General features: G+C 41.7%; 1 protein-coding gene across 2 annotated transcripts; it reads right to left on the bottom strand.

Annotated features, from left to right (window-relative positions):
* Nucleotides 1-215: 215 nt before the first annotated feature.
* lamb4 (laminin, beta 4) lies at nucleotides 216-16530 on the bottom strand. 2 transcript variants are annotated; one of them, XM_077007270.1, is made up of 36 exons: nucleotides 16400-16530; nucleotides 16064-16198; nucleotides 14528-14591; nucleotides 13947-14104; nucleotides 12356-12491; nucleotides 12058-12131; nucleotides 11769-11957; nucleotides 11609-11672; nucleotides 11052-11266; nucleotides 10716-10836; nucleotides 10166-10354; nucleotides 9906-10061; nucleotides 9548-9657; nucleotides 9355-9434; nucleotides 9101-9257; nucleotides 8457-8915; nucleotides 8069-8254; nucleotides 7609-7718; nucleotides 7339-7456; nucleotides 7052-7229; nucleotides 6583-6726; nucleotides 6222-6453; nucleotides 5829-5986; nucleotides 5443-5661; nucleotides 5085-5302; nucleotides 4882-4978; nucleotides 4398-4764; nucleotides 4159-4319; nucleotides 3814-4013; nucleotides 3238-3423; nucleotides 2830-2974; nucleotides 2354-2561; nucleotides 2121-2256; nucleotides 1861-2031; nucleotides 1590-1743; nucleotides 216-1380 (listed from the first exon to the last, which is right to left on the bottom strand). In XM_077007270.1, the coding sequence occupies exons 3-36, from the start codon at nucleotides 14586-14588 to the stop codon at nucleotides 1241-1243; spliced, it is 5697 nt and encodes a 1898-aa protein (XP_076863385.1). In that variant the 5' UTR covers nucleotides 14589-14591; nucleotides 16064-16198; nucleotides 16400-16530; the 3' UTR covers nucleotides 216-1240. The 2 variants fall into 2 exon arrangements, with proteins under 2 accessions (XP_076863385.1, XP_076863386.1); XM_077007271.1 differs by having other exon boundaries at nucleotides 16064-16133; nucleotides 16400-16524.
* Nucleotides 16531-19511: the final 2981 nt, after the last annotated feature.

Here is a 19511-nt window from a genome sequence, read left to right as displayed (position 1 = left end):
TATATAATTCCTCACAAAAAAATAATTCCTTAACATCTTAATCTGTAATCATCCAGACAGACGATGATGTAAAATCATATTGGTGTATCTATAATCCAAGATTAAATGTTACAGCCCTATTCAACCATTATGAGTCATGAGTCAACATTGATTACAACTTTTTATATTTCTTTAATGTTTCACTATCCATGGTCTTTTGAGAAAAATGACTCATTAAGGAATGCATTTTGTGATTAACTCATGAGAATTTTTTATTTGCCTAATCTCTCAAAACATGTAATCTGGTGGGTAAGAAAAGGTCAATAAATGAGCGGGGAGATCAATGAGAAATGATGAACAGTGGTGAAAGGACACCTTTGGTTTTGCAAGTCAATGGAATGGTCATCTGGTTGTTAACAGCCCAGCACAAAAGAAGAGGTGATTAAAGCCCCGAGCTTTGGCTAAAGACAGTGGAATGCATTCCAAAGACAACACGCCTCCAGTCCAGACCTGACTGATAGCTTAATCTTGTTACTTCTCCAGTCTGAATGACTACAGTTGTTTACAGAAAATAACAGCACAGAACTGCAACTACTCTCATTGTTTCTAAAAGGTGACCAAGTTGCAGATGTTGTTAACATGATGAGGTTCTAGTGAAAAAAAAAAAATTAAAAAACAAGGACAAATACAATTCTGGCTAAGCAATATGCCTTAGTATACTGTGGGAAACAGGTTCAATAGTAAATCTTAACATCTTGATTTTGTTTTATAGTTACTTGAAAGTGTACCATTTGAGGGAATTTGAGCGAAGTCTGAATGAACAGCCTTTTTTTTGCTCAGACATAGGGAGCATTTTTCTAGTTGTTACAAAGGGCTGTTAAAGTGAATGACAAAGACTGATGAGACAGATGACTTAGAGAAGAAATAACAGAACGTGTACAGGACTTGTATGCTGATTTATAAAAAGCAATTAATGTAACTTGCAGGGGTGTGTTTAATTCTCGAGACCTCTTCTGGACACCATTGGAAATGCATTGTGTTTTTGGAACTAATTTAAAATCTTATTCACCACGAGTGGAAGGGAACACAGTGTATAATCACCTCTGGTACTTGGTGAAATCCAGTTGACAATTTTTGCAAGATAAAAGGACAGATCTTTCCCAGTAATCCAGAGATGTTAGTAACAGCAACTGTTTCCAAAACAGATGTGCAGAAAGCCCTTTAAGTGCCACGTGGGTCAAGAGGGGGTGACGGGGCAGACCTAGCTAGTGCACAGTAAATAGTTCTCTACTTTTTGAGTAATGAAATTCCATAATTCCTCTGCTTGCACCCGGAGTTCCTCCAAATCTTTCATTTTATTCTCTTTACTTTCGGCTGCGTCCTGAATCCTTTTCTCCAATTCTGGAACCAATTGAAGCAAACAATGTTGACATTTGGTCAGATATCAAATTCCACAAATAAAGTTTAAGCATGCAATAACCTTACCAGAAAAGAAACTTCAAAGAAAAATCAATCTAAATGTAACATACCTCATCATAAGACTACTGGAGTGCTACACCCGTTTAGACACCTTACAGTACTTTATAATTGAACTGATGTGATTGCCATACCCTCAATTTGACTGATCTTATTCTCAATATCTTTGGCCATATTTTCGGCCTCCATCTTTATGTTCTTCAGGCGCTCGTTAGCTTCGTCATTAGCAATCTGGGTGTTGTTCTTGTCAGTCAGTTTTTTAAATTGTTCTGCTACTTCGTCGAGGTCCTGAAAATTACAACACATCACTCAAAATGAAACTAAAGACAGGTGGGTCTAGTTATCATATAAGTTAGGATGCATATAATAGTCTATTTTGTCTTGTCATGTGAGGCTACGACTGACCTTGCTAGCATCTGTGGCGTTAGCTAAAGCTGCACTGGCAGCCTCGTTTGCTTCCTTGGCCTGAAATTGGTTCTGCTCAGTCTTAGTCTTCAAAGCCTCAATTTCATCCAGTAGTTTTTTGGCCCGAGTCGTGTTGAGCTCATCTTCCACGCTGCTTATCTTCGCTACGGTCTGGTAGGAATAGATGGACTAGGGATTTTAGTAAAGGTGAATATGTAAGATATCAAAGCGTATCACAAGAAGAGGCTGTAAGTATTTACACGTTGAAGTGTTTCAGCTGTAATATTTGTGTTGACTTCTGTCACATTCAGGTCCTCCCTTATCTTGTCATGGAGCGTGACAGTATTTTTCAGGGTTTGCTGTATGTCACTGACATCAATCTTATTAGTTCTGTTCCTGAAATACATAAAGAGCAGATTTAATGAGATACATTTAAATGGGACACAGCCGTAGTACCACCACAGACTCAATGACTGTGTAATTAGGAACTCACAGGATTTCATTAGCTGTATGTTTCATGTCTTTGGCTAATTTGGTTTGATCTTCCAAGTACTTCACATCCTCCTGAAAGTGCGTGAGATTGGACAACACTGACTGGATCTCCTGGATCATCTTTGTGATCTCGTCTGGGGAGCTGGGCAGCTGTATAGCCAAAACAGCAGATGCTACCGTGTCTACGTCCTCTGGTTCCATAATCTCTTCTATGGCAAAATAAGTACAACAACGTGTTAACATTGTTAACAGAACATTTCAGGATATGGCTTGTTTCTACTTTTAACCAGGTGTAAAACTAAAAGGCACAGATATTCCACATTAAAGAATAATCATAATAGTTTCAGTGTCAAAATGTGCAATTGTAAACACTTTGGTTTACAAATGACCAACAAAACATTAAAAAAAATAAATAATTCTTGGATTTATGATGACTGCCAATTAAATCTATAGAACAGGGCCACAAAGACATCTTACCTCTCAGATAATCTCTGACACGCTTTATTAAGTTTTTAATGTTTGTCTTATCCTGGTCAGATTTGTTCATGCTGTTGTTGATTTTATTCCTCATGTCGATTGCCTGGTCTTTGATTTCTTCATTCATATTCTTAACTTCTTGAATCTAATAATAGAAATCAACCCAGCATGTCACAGTTGTAACAGTAGAAAAAGTTTATGCATGTTAGTTTGTATGTGTGTGTGTGTGTGTGTGTGTGTGTGTGTGTGTGTTGGGGGGGGGGGGGGGGGGGGGGGGGCATGCCTCTATCAGGATACAAGACTGCAAGTAATCTTACCAAGATCAAAGCAACACGTGGGAAAAGTACACAGCAGAAATAATGTTGAATTTTAATTTTACAGTATGTATGTGCACCATGTTGTCCATGCCTTTGTTTCTGCCTCTGTGATATTACGGAGAAGGTCACGAATGCCTGCTTCAGTCTTCTGCGCTAGTTCTGTGGCACTGTGGCCAACAGGGAGCGCCCCTGTGCACGATGGCCCACCGCACCTGCCACACAGGGCACCGCCACACGGGGCCTTCTCACACTCTGCATCACCTGGAGCACCACAGATCTATGGCAGAAAGAAGGTTTAAAAAACCTGGAAATATGAATCTTGATATTATCTAAACTCTTCATGGAAGTGTCAGAACATATATTAATGTCAAGTGTATTTTTTGTTCTTGAATGTAGTACATAGTAGTGACAGGCAGCACTTTTGATAAAGTTTAACCTGGTTCCATAGTTCCTTGATTCTGTTGAACACTGAAGACTCACTGTTTGTTGAGTACTTTAATGAATACTAACTCTGCAGATATCACTTGTTATCCTTGTACTTTACACTGTATATTTATCTATGTTTGTTTAATTTCACTTCTATGTATCAGTTATTATTTCCGATTTAAGTTTGAGCGTATGTTTATTTCAGTACGATAGTAATAGCTGCACTCATTTGTGTTCTCACCTCTTCGTTCAGTTTGGCCACACTGAGCACCTTCACCTTCTTCTCCAGCACATCCAGTGGGGTCAGCTGGCATCGGCTCAGATCCATTTTAGTGTTCTGACGTGTCTGCATCGAGACCCCGAGAACATTTGTAGCCTTCTTCACCCGCTCTTCGTCTTTCATGAAGGTAGCATGGAGTTTTCGGATCTTCTCCAGGGTGTCTGTTTCGAAAAAGAGCAAAGTAGAATATTCCTGTGTCTTTCACAGACTCAGTACAGGATGCTTACCAGAATAAGAATTCACAGGTATGATCTTGACAGTAGCAGCTAATCATTTTACTGTATGATTTTCTTTCAGCAGACTTACCATTCAGTGCCTTCATGTCTATTTTTGAGGCCTCCTTAATTTTCCTCTGCAGATCATCCAGGAGCCTTGTGAATTCTTGACGGATGTGATCAATATCAGTGTCCAACAGCTGAGTTGGGTCAATGATAATTGCGTTTGGATCTATAGATTCTGTTATGTTCCTGAAATTTAAATAAGATATGTCTTAGTGCATATGTTAAAAACATGTTAAGACACCAGGTTAACTCCTGACTCTGCACCTGATTTGATTCCGGAACATTTCTATGCTGTCCAGCACATCTTGGCCAGGGCCCGGAGTGCTAGCCAGGTGGTCCAGCTTAGCCTGAAGTTCCTGTAAGTGCTCCAGCAGGTCTTCGTCGCTGGGCTGCAGCACGCCAGGCACAGGGACATTGGAGAGCACGGCTTCAGCAGCCCAGGAGACACCGGTGATGTTGTCTTGCCACAGCAGGAAACAGGGGTGGCAGGGTTTGCAGGCAGGGAAGGCCGAGTCATGGCCTGGTGCACACTGGTCACAGAAAGCACCGATCACACCAGGCCGACATATACACTCGCCAGTGTAGGGGTCACAGCCCGGATGGATGGAGCCCTGCATGTCACAGTCGCAGGCTAGACGGTGGATGAAGGGAAAAGTTCTCAGAAGGGTGCAGTGCCTGATTTTGACATTTATGTGCAACAGTATTTCTTATGATATAGGCATACTGACACCGGTGATGAATCACATACATATGCATTGGATATCTGGGTTTCCAAAGTGATTTGATGCACATTCTCCACACTCTCTTCCACCATATTCTGGCTCACAGGGACACTGGCCTGTAATCTGGGTGTGTACAGAAAGTTTTAAAAAGTAATTTTTACAGACCTGTGGCTATTTCAATAACAACTCATGTTCAGGCTGTGTTCCAAACAAACTGAAGAGGTCACACCTGGTCACACAGGTTGCTGATGGAACGTTCCGGGTGACAGTCACAGGGCTGGCAGCCTGACTCGCCATTGATATTCCAGTATCCATCTTCACACCTATCACACAGGAGTCCCACTACACCAGCACGGCACGGGCACTGACCAGTCACCTGATCACAGAAGCAGGGACTGCCCAACGGGCATTTAGCTGCATCTGTTCCCTGTCGATTACAAGGGCACTCTGACAAAGCACACAAACACACACACACACACACACACACACACACACACACACACACACACTTTTCAGACTTCCAGAGAGCTGTGCGGTCACTAACGCCCATGGTCACTTGCACCGTGTTTTGGCCACGCCCCCCATACCTCGGCAGTCCTGAAGCAGTGCGTTGCCGTAGTAACCAGGTTTGCACGCCTGGCAGTGGGTCCCGTGCGTGTTGTGCAAACAGCGGAGACACTCGCCGCTCACAGCGTCACACGCCTCGCCGGGGTCAATGTTGTTGTTGCAGTGGCACTTTTTGCACCTGGTGCCTGGCAACAGCAGGTTGCCATAGTAACCAGAGGCACAAGCATCACAGTGAAAGCCTGTCAGAAGGATAACGGGGTAGAGGAAACACAAGTGCTATGAGTTTGCTGGAGTTTTGCTATCACTGGTGCTATTTAATTCATTCTGATTTACTGTAACTTCCACGACAGCTTCTCTGTCAGTGCAACTACAGTGAGGGAGGCAGTGTGTTTAGTAAACCAGACACCTTCATATCCAGGCTCGCATTCACAGGTCGGGGTTAAAGAATTCGGATCCTTGCTGCAGGAGATGGCAAAGAATCGCCCACTGCCCTTCACATCTGGACACTGGCACGGCATGCAGGGATCCCTGGAGACTGGGTCACCAAAGTAGCCCTCCACACACCTGGAGCAGTGTGTGTGTGTGTGTGTGTGTGTGTGTGTGTGTGTGTGTATTCAGAGTGTTATATATTGTTTCTCGCAATTAAATACACTATACACAGACTACCATGCATTGTTGCTAGCTAGCAGTCACAGTGTTCAGGATATTTATCTTAATTTTACTATTCAGATCAACGTGAAAATTTAAAAGAGAAATAAGCATATCCACAATTGTACCACGGTATTTAAGGCACTCATACCTTTCACAGTAGGGTCCAGTCGAATGTTCACGGCAATCCAGACAGACTCCAGTAACAGGGTCACAGAAGTCAGCCAGCCCATTACACTGACAAGGCCTACAGTTAGGAAAACCATAGTACCCGGGCCGGCACCGCTCACATCTGCGCCCCATCACCTCACTACGGCACGGACACTGGCCAGTCCTGGAGTCACAGGACTCTGCTCTGGAACCGGATGGTTCACAGTGGCATGCTGGGGACAGTAGAGATGAGTTAAAGAGCCCTGCTGGACCAATCAGTAGCTAGAGCTTTGATTCTCTAAACTAATCTCCACTCCTATTTCCACAATGCTTTCTCGATTAATTACGGGAGCATTGCTTACGTGAGCAGCCATTTGGCCCAAACCCAAAGGTCAAAGGGGCACAAGTGTCACAGCAGCGACCAATAACGTTGGGTTTGCAGTCACACTGTCCTCCAAATTTACTGCAGGAGGAGCTCAATGACCCAGTACCATTACAATTACAAGCTGAAAGAAAAAAAAAAACTAAATCAATTATTGATGGACTGTGAAAATCATTTTAGCCCTAAACACAAAAACCTTGGGTGTCCAAGGTTGGCTCCAGTATTTATTTATGTTACAGAAACAAAAGTTCTAAGATGTTCTGTATTTTGTAGGAAATATTTCCTAGGCTACTATTTCAGATGTAATTGTACTCTTGTAAACATATATACTTTTTATAATTATTGTAGTACTCCATACTATTAGAATCTATACCATCATTCAAATGACAGCATACATACAGTAACATTTCTTGTAAGGATTTGACAGAGTATATTGGAAGGACACTCACGTATTGCACCGTTGTGAATATAGGCTGACATGCTGGCCACCAGCCGTTCACACACCTCAGGCACGGTGTGTGCTCCCGCCTGGACACCCAGCTCCACACAGCGATAGTGCTCATACTGAGCCAAGACTTGCTCAGAGCAGAAATTTGGAAGAGACTCCATCTTTGGAACCAGTCCCATCTACAACAAAGTGATTTATCGGGTAAGCTAAAACATTCACTGGCTTATTAAGCTAAATTTCAGTTTATTATTTATTGAACAATGGTGGTGAATGTTTGTAAAATCTTACAGAATCAATCAGAATATGTGAGCTGCAGTATGGGTCAGGAATGCCTCGTTTCCCAAATGTGATATCTACATGGTATCGCGTTCCTGAGCTCAGACACACTGGATCCAAACTGGCTGCCCTACATGTGATGAAACACCCCAAAAAATACATCTAAAACATCTTAACAGCAACACTGAATTAGTATAAGTCTTTGATGTTTCATTCAACATACCCTGTACCCTGAAAACCCTGAAGTTTCATGACTTGTCAATTACAATTACAAGCTCTCACCTGCCAGTGTTTGGAAGTGTAAGAGTTTTCTCAGTTGATTCAATTGGACAATTTTCATCATAAGATCCTAACGGTACAAATCTTACAGTAGCGGTCCAGTCATCTGTGGACTACATATACACAAAAAAGCCACATCAAAATTGCTAAAATAGAAATAACACATTTTCTACAAGAATCCTCATAGTACATTGACAGATCCTTGATAATCACAAATAGAAAACCATGAGATTTGTGTTTTCAATGCTGAACATATATGACCTGCAAATATGACATTTAAAAATGATAAAGTCAAAATGATAAAGTCTTCTTCCTGAACCAAATTCCAATTAGCTTCCTGAACTATTATTAACTCAAATGTATCCATGATAACAAAAACTAGAGCGGGCTATTTGGGGGTTGCTAAATATAGTAATGACAAAATAGCAATTACAGTGCCAATAACTATAAAGTATATGCAAACCTCTGGCTCATAGCGAACAACAAGGTGGTACTTAAGGGTCAATGGGATATTGGTGACAGTGAATCGGAGCCCTGCTCCATCTTGAATCCGCACAAATCCTGCTCCAGTCCATGTGACAGGTACGTTTGGGATATGTGGTCGCAGGATGACCTGATGTGCCAGACCAGGCTGCAGTGTAATGGTGCCCTGGAAGAAAAGAGCCACAGTATAATCCAGTAATCAGGGATCATAAGCTAGTCCAGGTTTTGTTGTGCTCTTCATATGCTCAAAATGCTTGTTTCGGTGTTGTAGGCACGATCCTACACTGGTTGACTAGATTGAGCACATTTCTACTAGAGTATTTATAGTAAATTATACTAGTCAAATAGGTCTGTCAGTCTGATTGTACCTGGCTGTGTCTTTGCCTTCGAGTCCGTCGTTTCTCACGTTTGACGACCACATATTTTCCATCACTGAACACAAAGTCATAACCCATGTTTCTGAAGTAATGCTTGCACGTGGGGAGAGTGACGTGTTCCTCTGGACCATGGAGATACACGAATGGAGGAGTGGGATACACCAGAGGGGGCGATGGACCTTCTGTTGGATCAACAGGTGCATTGTAAGGAGGATAGCGAGGATCTTGCAGTGGCGGTGACGGAGGGTGATAAAAAGGAGAAGGTTCTTCCAGCGATGGTGCAGGGTGGTTGTAATAGGGGTCATAAACCTCCTCTGGTGGTGGTTCAGGTGGGGAATGAGGAGGAGGAGGAGGTTCATGAGCTTTGGCTCCTGGAGAGCAGTATGGACGTGGGCGAGGAATTTCAGGTGTGCGAGGTGTAGGTGGCAAAGGTGGAGCTGTAGGTCTCACCTGGGCAAATGAAATGCATCATTCATGCCAATGTCCACACAAATACAAATGTCAGTGGTAAAACTTGACATTGAGTGGCTGTGAGAATATATAACAATCCTGCAAAATGTCAGAGTAAGCTGCTTGTTTTGATGAGATATGGTTCACCCTGTGCAGGTATGGGCAGCTTCCATTATGTCACCCACCAGGTAAGACGAGCACTTTGTGTCCAGAGGGAAAGCGTTTTCAGCCTCGTAGATGTAGAAGTCAAGTGGGGCCAGAAAGTGTCCAGGTGCTGGGTCACTACAGTTGCGTCCCACCATATTGGCTCGGCACTGACATTGTCCACTTGTTGAGGAACACCTACACATGCGTACATACAGATAACGCTGCATTTTCAAATAGCAATTTAATTTCAGTAGCAATTTCAGTATTCAGTATTCAGAAACTGCTAACTTACGTGGTAGTAAAGGCCCCACCAATGTCACAGTCACAAGGTAAGCAGCCGAAAACAGTATTTCCTAGACCCCAGTATCCTGGCTGAGAAAATACAAAAGCACAATGTGAGTGAAGGTCCACTCCGTTTCATTTTGTTTCAATATAATTCAAATTATTTAACACATTATCTGGGCAGGTTGTAACAATGAACTTACTATACACTGGTCACACTCTGGTCCATAGGCGAAGTGCTCACAAATACACTGGCCTGTGGTCTGTTCACATGGGGATGTGCGTATGGTTCCCAAGAGGTTGCATCTACACACTGGACCCACGTGAGTTTTCACACACGCGTACGAGGAGATAAACAGAAGAATTGTGAACTAACTAATTGCTTGGAAAGAACACATTTGTTCTAATTTTGCAGCCCCAAGTTGACGCATACACGCATTAGACATGTTTTTGGTTTGTGAGCATTTAATAATGCAGCAAAACGACCTATTATGCACATATGAAATGAATGTATCTTAATCATCCATCCTGGATACGTGGAAGTAGGAGGAGTTATCTTACTCTGGCAACCCTTGGGGTCGTCCTGGCTGAGTCCGTAGAAGCCAAACCGGCACTGGTCACAGTGCTCGCCCTCCACATTCTGTTTGCACAAACATCGACCACTTACTGGGTCGCACAGGCCTCCATCTAAAGACCCTGCGTGGTGACACTCGCACGCTGCACAGTAGAGGGATGAAACAGAATAAGATGTCAGTGAGGGCACGGAGGCGTCTACCTAAAGCTTTTAAAGAGCCATTTCAGCCATTTCTGAACACACTCACGTATGCAGGCATGAGGGTCTTCTAGAGAGCGCAGAGGGTCACGGAAGTGGTACAACTGGCACTGTTCGCACTGCGCACCCATTCGGTTGTTTCTGCAGTCGTCACACACACCACCACTGACATGCCCACTGGCCTTGTAACGTTTCGGGTCAAAGTGACAACGCTCTGAGTGGCCATTACAGTTACACCCTGGAGAAAGAGGCATGCATTCGTGTACCAAAATTGCAGATTTTTTAGCCACAGTATTTCAATGAATTAAAAGGAGATAGGAGATAGGTGATAATGATTTTACCACCATTGAACTGCTTGCTTGTTTCTTTGTTTAATATACAAAATACTAATATTTTCTGTGGATTGACGTTCATAAATTTACCCTACCCACTCCTTTTTTCTTATTTTAATATTAATATTTATTATTAAACAAACATCACGTATATTTATTAATCAATATATATATTATTTATATTCATATATATTATTACTATGAGTAATAGTAGAAAAAATTGTAATAGTAATAGTGGTATTAGGTAGTTTAAATATTTTTTTGTACTTTTGCAAACATGTGGGTTAGTGTTTCCAGCTGGCCTCCAGGGGGCGTCATTGTAAAAGTCCTGGCACTTCTCACAGTTGTCCCCAACAGTGTTGTGTTGACATACACATCGCCCATGTACCTAAGAGTAAAGGAACTTTTTTAAAGGAGTAAAGTAAAAGTTTACTTTAAAGTAAAGGAGTTTTTACATTCGGGTAGGTAACAGTATATATATATATATATATATATATATATATATATATATATATATATATATATATATATATATATATATATATATATATATATATATATAATACAATATAATAATAATATGGTAATAATATATGCTCTCACCATGCCAGGTTCTGTGAAGATATCTCCTCGTGTACTATCCACCGGCATGCACTGGCTGGCATGGCCATTGCAGAAGCAGCTCCCCCTGACCACCATCTCATAGAGGGCATAGTAGTATTTATCCTGGGGGTTTCTCCTGCGTCGCCCCAGCAAATTGTCACCCAGGGTGAACAGACGGGTGAAGTTCACTCGCAGGTTAGTCATGGTTATGAGATCTAGGCGCAAAGGAAATGGATATTGCTTGTATTCTTTCTGGATTTTTAAAATATAGTCTATTGTAATCATATACTCATTAGCAAGGGGTATTTTATACACGCAATCACTTCGACTGACAGCGCACACTACAACTACTGCAGTTACAACAGACAAGCAAAACTGCTTCAGTTATCTTTGAACTCTACAATAAAGCCTCTGCTGTATGTAATAAAACTTTAACTTATGCAAGTTGTAAATGTGCCATTTTTGATCTGTATCAGATATGACCTGGCGCATTAGAAGACATTGATCCCAAAGCTTTTCTGATACTGTTTTCTGATCTAAAAAGTTAGAAAGCAAACCTTGAACAGCAGGGTTATATGGACTGGCAGTATGAAAGCTGGGGTCAAGAGCCTTGAACACAACCTGCAAAATAGTTATAGCACTCATTTGAACACACTCAGAACAAACCTTTGAACACACTATTGAGTTTTTCCTTAAAACTACAGATGTCTGAGTTACCTCGCCATCAGTAGAGGGTTCGGCCCCAGAGTAGCGGTCATCACAGGTGAGGTCATCGATGGTGGCTGCGGGGCCTTGTGACACCCCAGGGAAGTCACTCGCACAGTCTGCAGAAAAGAATCGAAACACCTTCCAAGTGCGACCAAAATCTTTAGACCTCTCCACCAGCATCGCAGCTGGTCGGAAGCTCTGTGTAGCAGGAGAGAAGCATACTGATGAATTTGACACGACCAACAGACATTATAAAATTTTACCATAAAACCACAAGTGTCAAAAGGATTGAAGGTACCTTGAATGTCAGCACTAAATGGCTAAATTGAAACATCGTCTCAAGATCAAGTTGGATGCTGACTTGATGCACACCTGAAATTTGAGATATAGTTTAATGTTACATCATCCATAGAATGACATTGATGCAATTAATTAGTTATCTTTTCCTAATAAATCATATTTATACTGTCAGTGGTATCCGACCCTTGTAAATAATCATTATTACTAATCAGGAGATACTAGGGTAAGAATAGGGGAGGTAAAAATACACATTTCTGGACTTAGTGCTCCTGCTGACTTACACTGTGTGCACTCACCATTCTTTGACTGCCACCATCTCATCTTACGCTCTGGTGCAAAAGTGGTGATAATATTCTCGATTTGGTGACTGTAAGGGTTGTTGTACTGGTTGTAGGCTCTTCTGGAGTCGCAAGTGAAGCACTTCTGTTCATTCTAAAGAAAACGTTTAAATGTGGCATGGTAATGTTAAACATAACATAACTGGTTCACACTGGTTCAGGTGCACAAATGATTCAAAAGTGCACGACACATCTTTTGGTGAGCTGGCATTAAAACAGGCAACTTCTTTTCAAATGCAATGTAGCAGCAATAAAATAGCTGGTGTACGCTATTATGATTGACTGTCACATCTGACTCCACCCCCCATCTGTCAATCACATCTGGCTCCGCCTCCCTCCTGTCTGTCAAGTCTTGTCCCTGCCTGGTATTTTGTAACCTCGCCCCTTGTATTTGTTCTCATGTGTTCCTTCGTTTAGGTTCTTATTAGTATCTTGTTTTTAAGCCCTGCGTTTCCCATGTTTGAGTGCTGGCCTTTGTTCTATGTACAGCCATTCAGGGTAGTGTTTCTTTGTGGACATTATATTTAAGAATGTGTAAACCTGTGATCCATGTAAATCACGTCTCTCTCTCTCTCTCTCTCTCTCTCTCTCTCTCTCTCTCTCTCTCTCTCTCTCTCTCTCTCTCTCTCTCTCTCTCTCTCTCTCTCTCTCTCTCTCTCTCTGAACAACCTGGTTATTTGTCTTAATGATTATGACTATGGATTTGCCCGTATAAAATCTCACTCTTCTCAGAGTCTGTGCCTGTCTGTATTGACTTTTGATGTCAATAAACACTATTGGAAAGCTTTTTTTCTTGGAGTTCAGTTTTCATACTATAGCAAACAGTAAATCAAACTAATTCACACTAAAGCAAACACTAAATAAGCCAAGAGTGACACACATAGCTTCCCACCTGTATCACCTGGGTGCAGAGTGAGAGTGAGACATGAAACATGCCTACATTAGTCTTAAGGAAGAGGAACACTAATAGCTATAACAGTGGCAGATCAGAACATGTCTGCAGCATGCTATCGTCAGGTTGGCCACAGTGCTATCAGTGTCTACTGAAGTAAAATGATCTCCTTTCTGTTACGGCGCTGACAAGAGGCGACTTTGTGAAGGGATTTTATTTTGGCACAGTTATGTGATGGTAGGCTTATGTTTATTATCCAGCATTTCCTGTTGGGAAGCCTAAAAGAATCGCAGTGTGGCTTCATCCCTCACACAGTGCGTGCAGCTCTAGACTGCCTGAAGGCACAACAAAACAGGCCCATATCTTTGGAATCCATCGCCTGCGGCTTAAAAGGTGGGGAAAAAAATTATTGTCAAAGTATTTCTGTGTAATTTAAGAAGGATATATCATTTGGGGGAGACAGTGTAATCAATGTAATAAGGATATCCACACTTTAAATTATTAAGCACTTCAGGGAGGATATCGCTAGTGTGTATTTTCTGCTGTGTCTTTTGGCTATATTACATGTTATTTGTTAAAATAATAATAATTAAAAAAAAAACAATGTATGCAGGTTTAAGTACTTAATTTCAAAGAATATTGTTGCTAACGTCTGACCTCCAAGTATCCCAAGATGCAGTATTTTTCAGGTCCATTGTGGCCACAGGTGGATGAGGCAGAGAGCTGGGCAGCTCGCCCCACCATAAGATCCCCCAGACTGGGGTAGCATGAGCTACCCTCACACACCTCCTGGACGTGAGCTGGAACCATCAGTGCTGTGATTCACATTATAATGATCAGCTGTAGTCTTGTTCTCCGGGGTTGCACAATTCACAGCATATACAGTAAATATCAGAAGCAGGCACTCTTGCTAATCAATCTAAGCAATTGCTATTGCTAAGCAATCATTCAATTGATAAAAAAAATAAACAAACAAACATAAACTTAAGGTATATTTGAAAAAGACTATAATTCATTGATGAGTATTTATATTTGATCAAACTTTTCTTGTCAATTAATCTATGCTGAGAAATATTTAAAAAGCTAAAATTCAAGAGTGGGCAAGTGTCAGCAAGAGGATTAAGAAAACATAGCCATGCAAGTGCATCAAGTGATGGCATGTCTCTGTGGTGAAGCAAACACATACACATTTCTCTGTTGGTTCTCAGCAATGTCAGAGCAAATAGAAACGGACTTACTGAGGACCAGCAGTGTGAGTATCTCCTCTCGGGCTGTTGCTGCTCCTACTGCACAAACCATGGGCTACAAAAAGAAGAAAGACAAATACTGTTGTAAAGAAACCCCTTAAAGCATGCTGAGGCATTTGTCTTAGGTGCTCCTGCTTTTAATGCAACTAGGCTATATGGTGTTTTTGTTTTTTTATTTTTAACTGGTCGTAATAAAAATCTTTAGTTTGAATAATTAGCCATTAATGCATTGCTGAAACAAATTATTTTAAAAACATGCCATAAATACTGTCAAAGACAACAGCAGATGCCGATTTTCGGGTTTAAAGCGTAGTTTTGACTAAACTAAGAGGAATGCTGCCCAAAAGCCAGAGGGCTCAAGCTGTCCAATCTCAACATGTACAGTCCTATGAGCTCCTGGGTGAGAAGCAGCACCAGGAGGTCTTAGCTGAACGCAGTGCTATATTACTGTGAGAGCTGTGCTCTGCTAACACTGGGGAGCCTGAGGAGATCATACTTAAACTTTTTCAAACCTTCTGAAAGTTGCGGGAGTACAGAAATGTAAAAAAATGAAATTAAAAAAGGCTTTTATTCTGCCTGACATGACAGGCCTGAAACAGTATTAACTGTGAAAACTGTTACTAAACTAAATATATATGCTTGTGAAGAACACAATCAGGCTCATACATATCGTAGCACATAAAAACCTACTGTGGCCTACAAAGGTGACTACAAATGGCATCCACAAAATATGTATGCGGGTCAGTGTACACATGCATGCAGTGCCCCGGGCCCCACACACCACACTCCACACCCCACACCCCACTGCCTACGCCCCAGACCCACACAGCCCACACCTCAGCTGCCCGTTACGGAAGTCCTGTGAGATGACCTGTAACTTGATATTTTAACTGCAAGGTTCTAGTGTGTGGTTATAGTCATTAGAAACTGAACATTATACCCTGGAAGCCCTCTAATATAGCCTATAGCTTGCAGTATGCAGTAAAACAGAACACCTTCCATCATGCTCTAGACACAATGATGTGCAGTTCCAGCACTAAATGGTTCATCTTTCTTCATTATAAAATGACAAGCGAAAGGGGCCAGTAAAGCCAGATGATGGCAGTGTTAGTGCAAATACATTGGCAATTACAAGGTGATGTGCACAGGTTCAGATATTATTAGTGCAGCAGATAGTTATCAATCTATTATACAAACATTTAAATATGCTAAGCAAAATTATACTTGCTTGTATAACCACTGTGTAAATGTGCACCATATTGGCATGTGGTATTTCAAATAAAATGTAATGTATCATGGACTTCAATGTCAAATACTCTCCAATAGATGAAATTGATATGTAATTAAAAGGCTTGAAAATATATAGTTCTTAGAGTAACCTAGTTGCTTATACCTGAGGTCTTGAACTGTGCTTCACTATACCATAAAATATTATGCAAACAGTACAAAGGAGAAAACAGTGAAAACACAGTTGAAGAGTAATCCACTATTATTAACCCAGTGCAAGGAAGGACTTAGCACACTTACCACTGCTGGTGATGTGGAGACACAGAAACTGCAACTGAAACGCTGACCTCAGAAACGATGGCTGTAAGAGCTTACAGGAAAGGTCTCACAATTAGAACAATCTCAGTGCTTCAAACAGACACTCTGGACTGTGACCTGCAGACAAATCAAGAATTATGCGGGGAATTCTATGAGAATTTCTATGAGAAAAAACATTAATGCTTGCAAAATGACATTTGAGGTAACATTGATAACTGTTTCACAATAGTGAGGACTAAATAGTATTGTTAATATTAAATAATATTATTAACTAAGTACTACTTCAAGCAGCTAAAATTGATAGACAAGGTTACTTACATTATAAATTGAAATGTTGGTGTGTGTGCGTGTGCAGGACTAGGAGGAAGATTTTCCGTGCAGAAAGTGTACACATCCACTTCATGTCTCACAGTCCCTCCCTCCCCTGTGTGCAGATGTAGCAGGCAACAGTGGCTGTGAAAGGTGAATCATGTAAAGACACACCTGAAGAGTAGAGTAGTGGAGGAGTGTGTGTGTGTGTGTGTGTGTGTGTGTGTGTGTGTGTGTGTGTGTGTGTGTGTGTGTGTGTGTGTGTGTGTGTGTGTGAGGCAAAGGAGCCACGGGGCTCCCTGGTAAAAGGGGATAATGTTCCATTGAGGGCTGATTTATGCTTGTCGTAGTGAAAGGCGCACAGAGGATGGAGTGGCCAGGGAGCATCTGTTGTGGGAAAAACCTTTGCTGTACAGTCTCTTTTTACACTGGTAGTAATTGTTAATGTGAAAGAGATCAGGCACATGCTTATTTTAGGGGGTGTTTGTATAGCCATCAGAACAGCCACAGCGCCTATTCAATCCTGTAGCAGCGTATGTGCACATAGTCATGCAAAAAACGGAGGAAAATGTTAAGTAACAGGTCAAAGCAGATTTTAAGATTTGTACATGCCCAGACAAAGGGGTTTTCAAGTATACATGCTTATAATACGATTATCACTATTCACTAACACTTACTATCTATAATAACAACAACAATGGTGGTTATAACAGTATGCATAATCCATAGTTACAGGGGAAAACATGACTATAACCTGTAAAGCAGGAATTCTATTATATGACAGACTCTCCAACTCTTTCTCTCTGTGTTTTAAGTTTTTCCACTTTTGGGTGTGGCCTATTGACCCTCAGGCTGTGCTCTGGCCCCTCCCACTGAACATCAGCCACGCCCGCAGCTCACGGCGGACTCATTAGGACTTCTGGTCTTCTGACGATTGTCCTACCTGGTGAAATGGTCTGCTGTAGCACATTGAGCAGGTGTAATATGAAATATAGCAAGCTTGTGTAGTTATATTGAATGTGCACCAAATATAGAAGATTTTGATAACTATGAATGGCACATGCATGTTTGGAATACCCAAGTAAATATAACGCTGTTCAAGGTTCATATTGTACATGTACATGTAGCTATTATTATTTATGCAAACATGAAACATGCATTTCAAAAAGCTAAACAGAAAAAAATCATCACACTTGGTGACACACAGAGAGAGACACAGAGATAGACAAAAGGGTATGTACTGTGTTTTGCCTTTCCATTTTTTATTCCTGATCACTGGTAGTTTCTGATCACCGTTAGATGTTAATTTTCTCTATTTTCTACCTGCTGTCGTCGGTATGACTACCTGTCCTGAAGCTTGTGGTCTGTCAGGACAGATTTCCTGTTTATTTTCAAAAGTTGACAATCTACCTCACCAGTGTGTGATTCCACTTGTTCAGGTGTTCCCAATTACGGAATTCAGGAAGCCCCCGCTAGCATTTTATCAGTGTGTGTGGTCTTTTGTTGTTGGATAGGTTTCTATCCAGTACACCATTTTCACCTTCACCCATTGCCAGGTCAATGTAGTCCACCTGTACATGACATGTCAGACCAGGAAGAGCCACTGTCTCCCAGCTAGAGTTCACATTTGAGGTGTCGCACTGACCTTGTGACAGGTAAAAGAGACCCAGACAGGGTGGCAGTCACCCAACTTGAGGCTGTAACTGACTTAGACAGGCACGGTTCAGCAGTGCAGACACAGGGTTACCTTACGTACGGTGGTTAAGAAGTAGCAGCACCGGACTGACACCAGTGCCTACAGCACTAGACCTAAAATCGTGGGTTTGTTGTGCACTGTACGTGTCACTGCAGCATTAGCACAGTTTCTAGCAAGCAAAATTCCTTTAAAAATGTCCCTCTGCCTTGACACATTTGTGCTTTTCATGGACTTTTTTTTGCTCACTAAAATCCACAGACTCCCTTAAGTCTTTTCATGTGTGTTCTGATCCACACTACCTAGTAGCATTTTATCATTAAACCGAATAACAGACGAGTGCAAGATGTCATGTCTGTCTGAGAAAGTCGCTCCCTGAGTGCCTGGAGAACCCTGCATCACCTGTGTTTCCACTGTCACATCGCCTGCACATCCAGCCATACATGAGGCAGTGTACACACACACCCCTACAAACACCAATCACAGTTCCAGTTGGCAACTGACATTTCATTGGCCCTGCACACGTCATCATTCCTCTTCACCAGGGTACTGAGTTCTCCTGTTTCCAATCTCATCAGGGTGACATTAAATGCCAGGTTCTTCCCCACTGTGCTGTGTATTAGCCTGACTATCAGACTAACATTGTGCCAGTTTCCTGCCTGCTACTACCATAACATTTTTTTCTACTTTGTGCCATTTGTCTGTGTGCCTTTTATTTCATCCTTGAAGGTTTAATTTTAATAAACAACATTTTTGCATTTCTTCCCAAGTTTCACTCCTTTCACTCTCCTGTCTTGAATCTTGCATTGATCTAGTGCAGTGATACTGTACGTCCCCTATACGTTAGCAACAGATACAGCTGTGAGAGACAGGTATGCTATCAAAACTGGCTGATGGCTCTGCAAGCAAGAGGAACAGTTTGTCAGTATGCAGCTTGGCTATTGGACAGTCAACTGTGGATGGTCACAGGTTGTTGACCTTACAAACTGGCCAAAACGGGCTGATAGAAGAATTGTGCATTTTAACAAGATTCTGAAAATGTCTTCTACTATTCGTAAGTATCATTACTATTATTACTATTACTGTCAGTAGTAGTATTACCTACGTAACAGGGCCGACACTTTTAGAATTCCAAGACAAGGAGGTGATTTGAATACCTCTGTGTCATGGTAGGCCGGTCCCAGAGCAGAGGGGAGACGCCCACTCACAGACACACCTCAGCTACACCACTACACCTGCCTACTGACACACCTCATCATTACCTGTGCACATGTGTTCCATTTATTTTCCTCTATGAATACCCACAGGTCCTGCCATTCAGTGTTGAATGAGAGGCAACCTGCCACATACCCTGAACGCACCATTCGAAGACTTTCCATAGCGAAGTTTGTGACTATTTAGCGCTTCTGCACTTTGAGTACCTTTTTG

Source organism: Brachyhypopomus gauderio, chromosome 5, assembly GCF_052324685.1.
Source record: "Brachyhypopomus gauderio isolate BG-103 chromosome 5, BGAUD_0.2, whole genome shotgun sequence".
Lineage (NCBI taxonomy): Eukaryota > Metazoa > Chordata > Actinopteri > Gymnotiformes > Hypopomidae > Brachyhypopomus > Brachyhypopomus gauderio.
Note: the sequence above shows the minus strand (reverse complement) of the source record. Positions and strands in the feature narration are given on the sequence as shown.

Excerpts from the sequence above, each read along its gene's own strand:
- lamb4 (XM_077007270.1), bottom strand. The coding sequence starts at position 14,588 with ATGGTTTGTGCAGTAGGAGCAGCAACAGCCCGAGAGGAGATACTCACA. Across the intron at positions 11,958-12,057 it reads ATTTAGTGCTGACATTCAAG|AGCTTCCGACCAGCTGCGAT; the intron begins GTACCTTCAATC and ends CCTGCTACACAG. Across the intron at positions 9,258-9,354 it reads GGTGGGGCCTTTACTACCAC|GTGTTCCTCAACAAGTGGAC; the intron begins GTAAGTTAGCAG and ends ACGCATGTGTAG.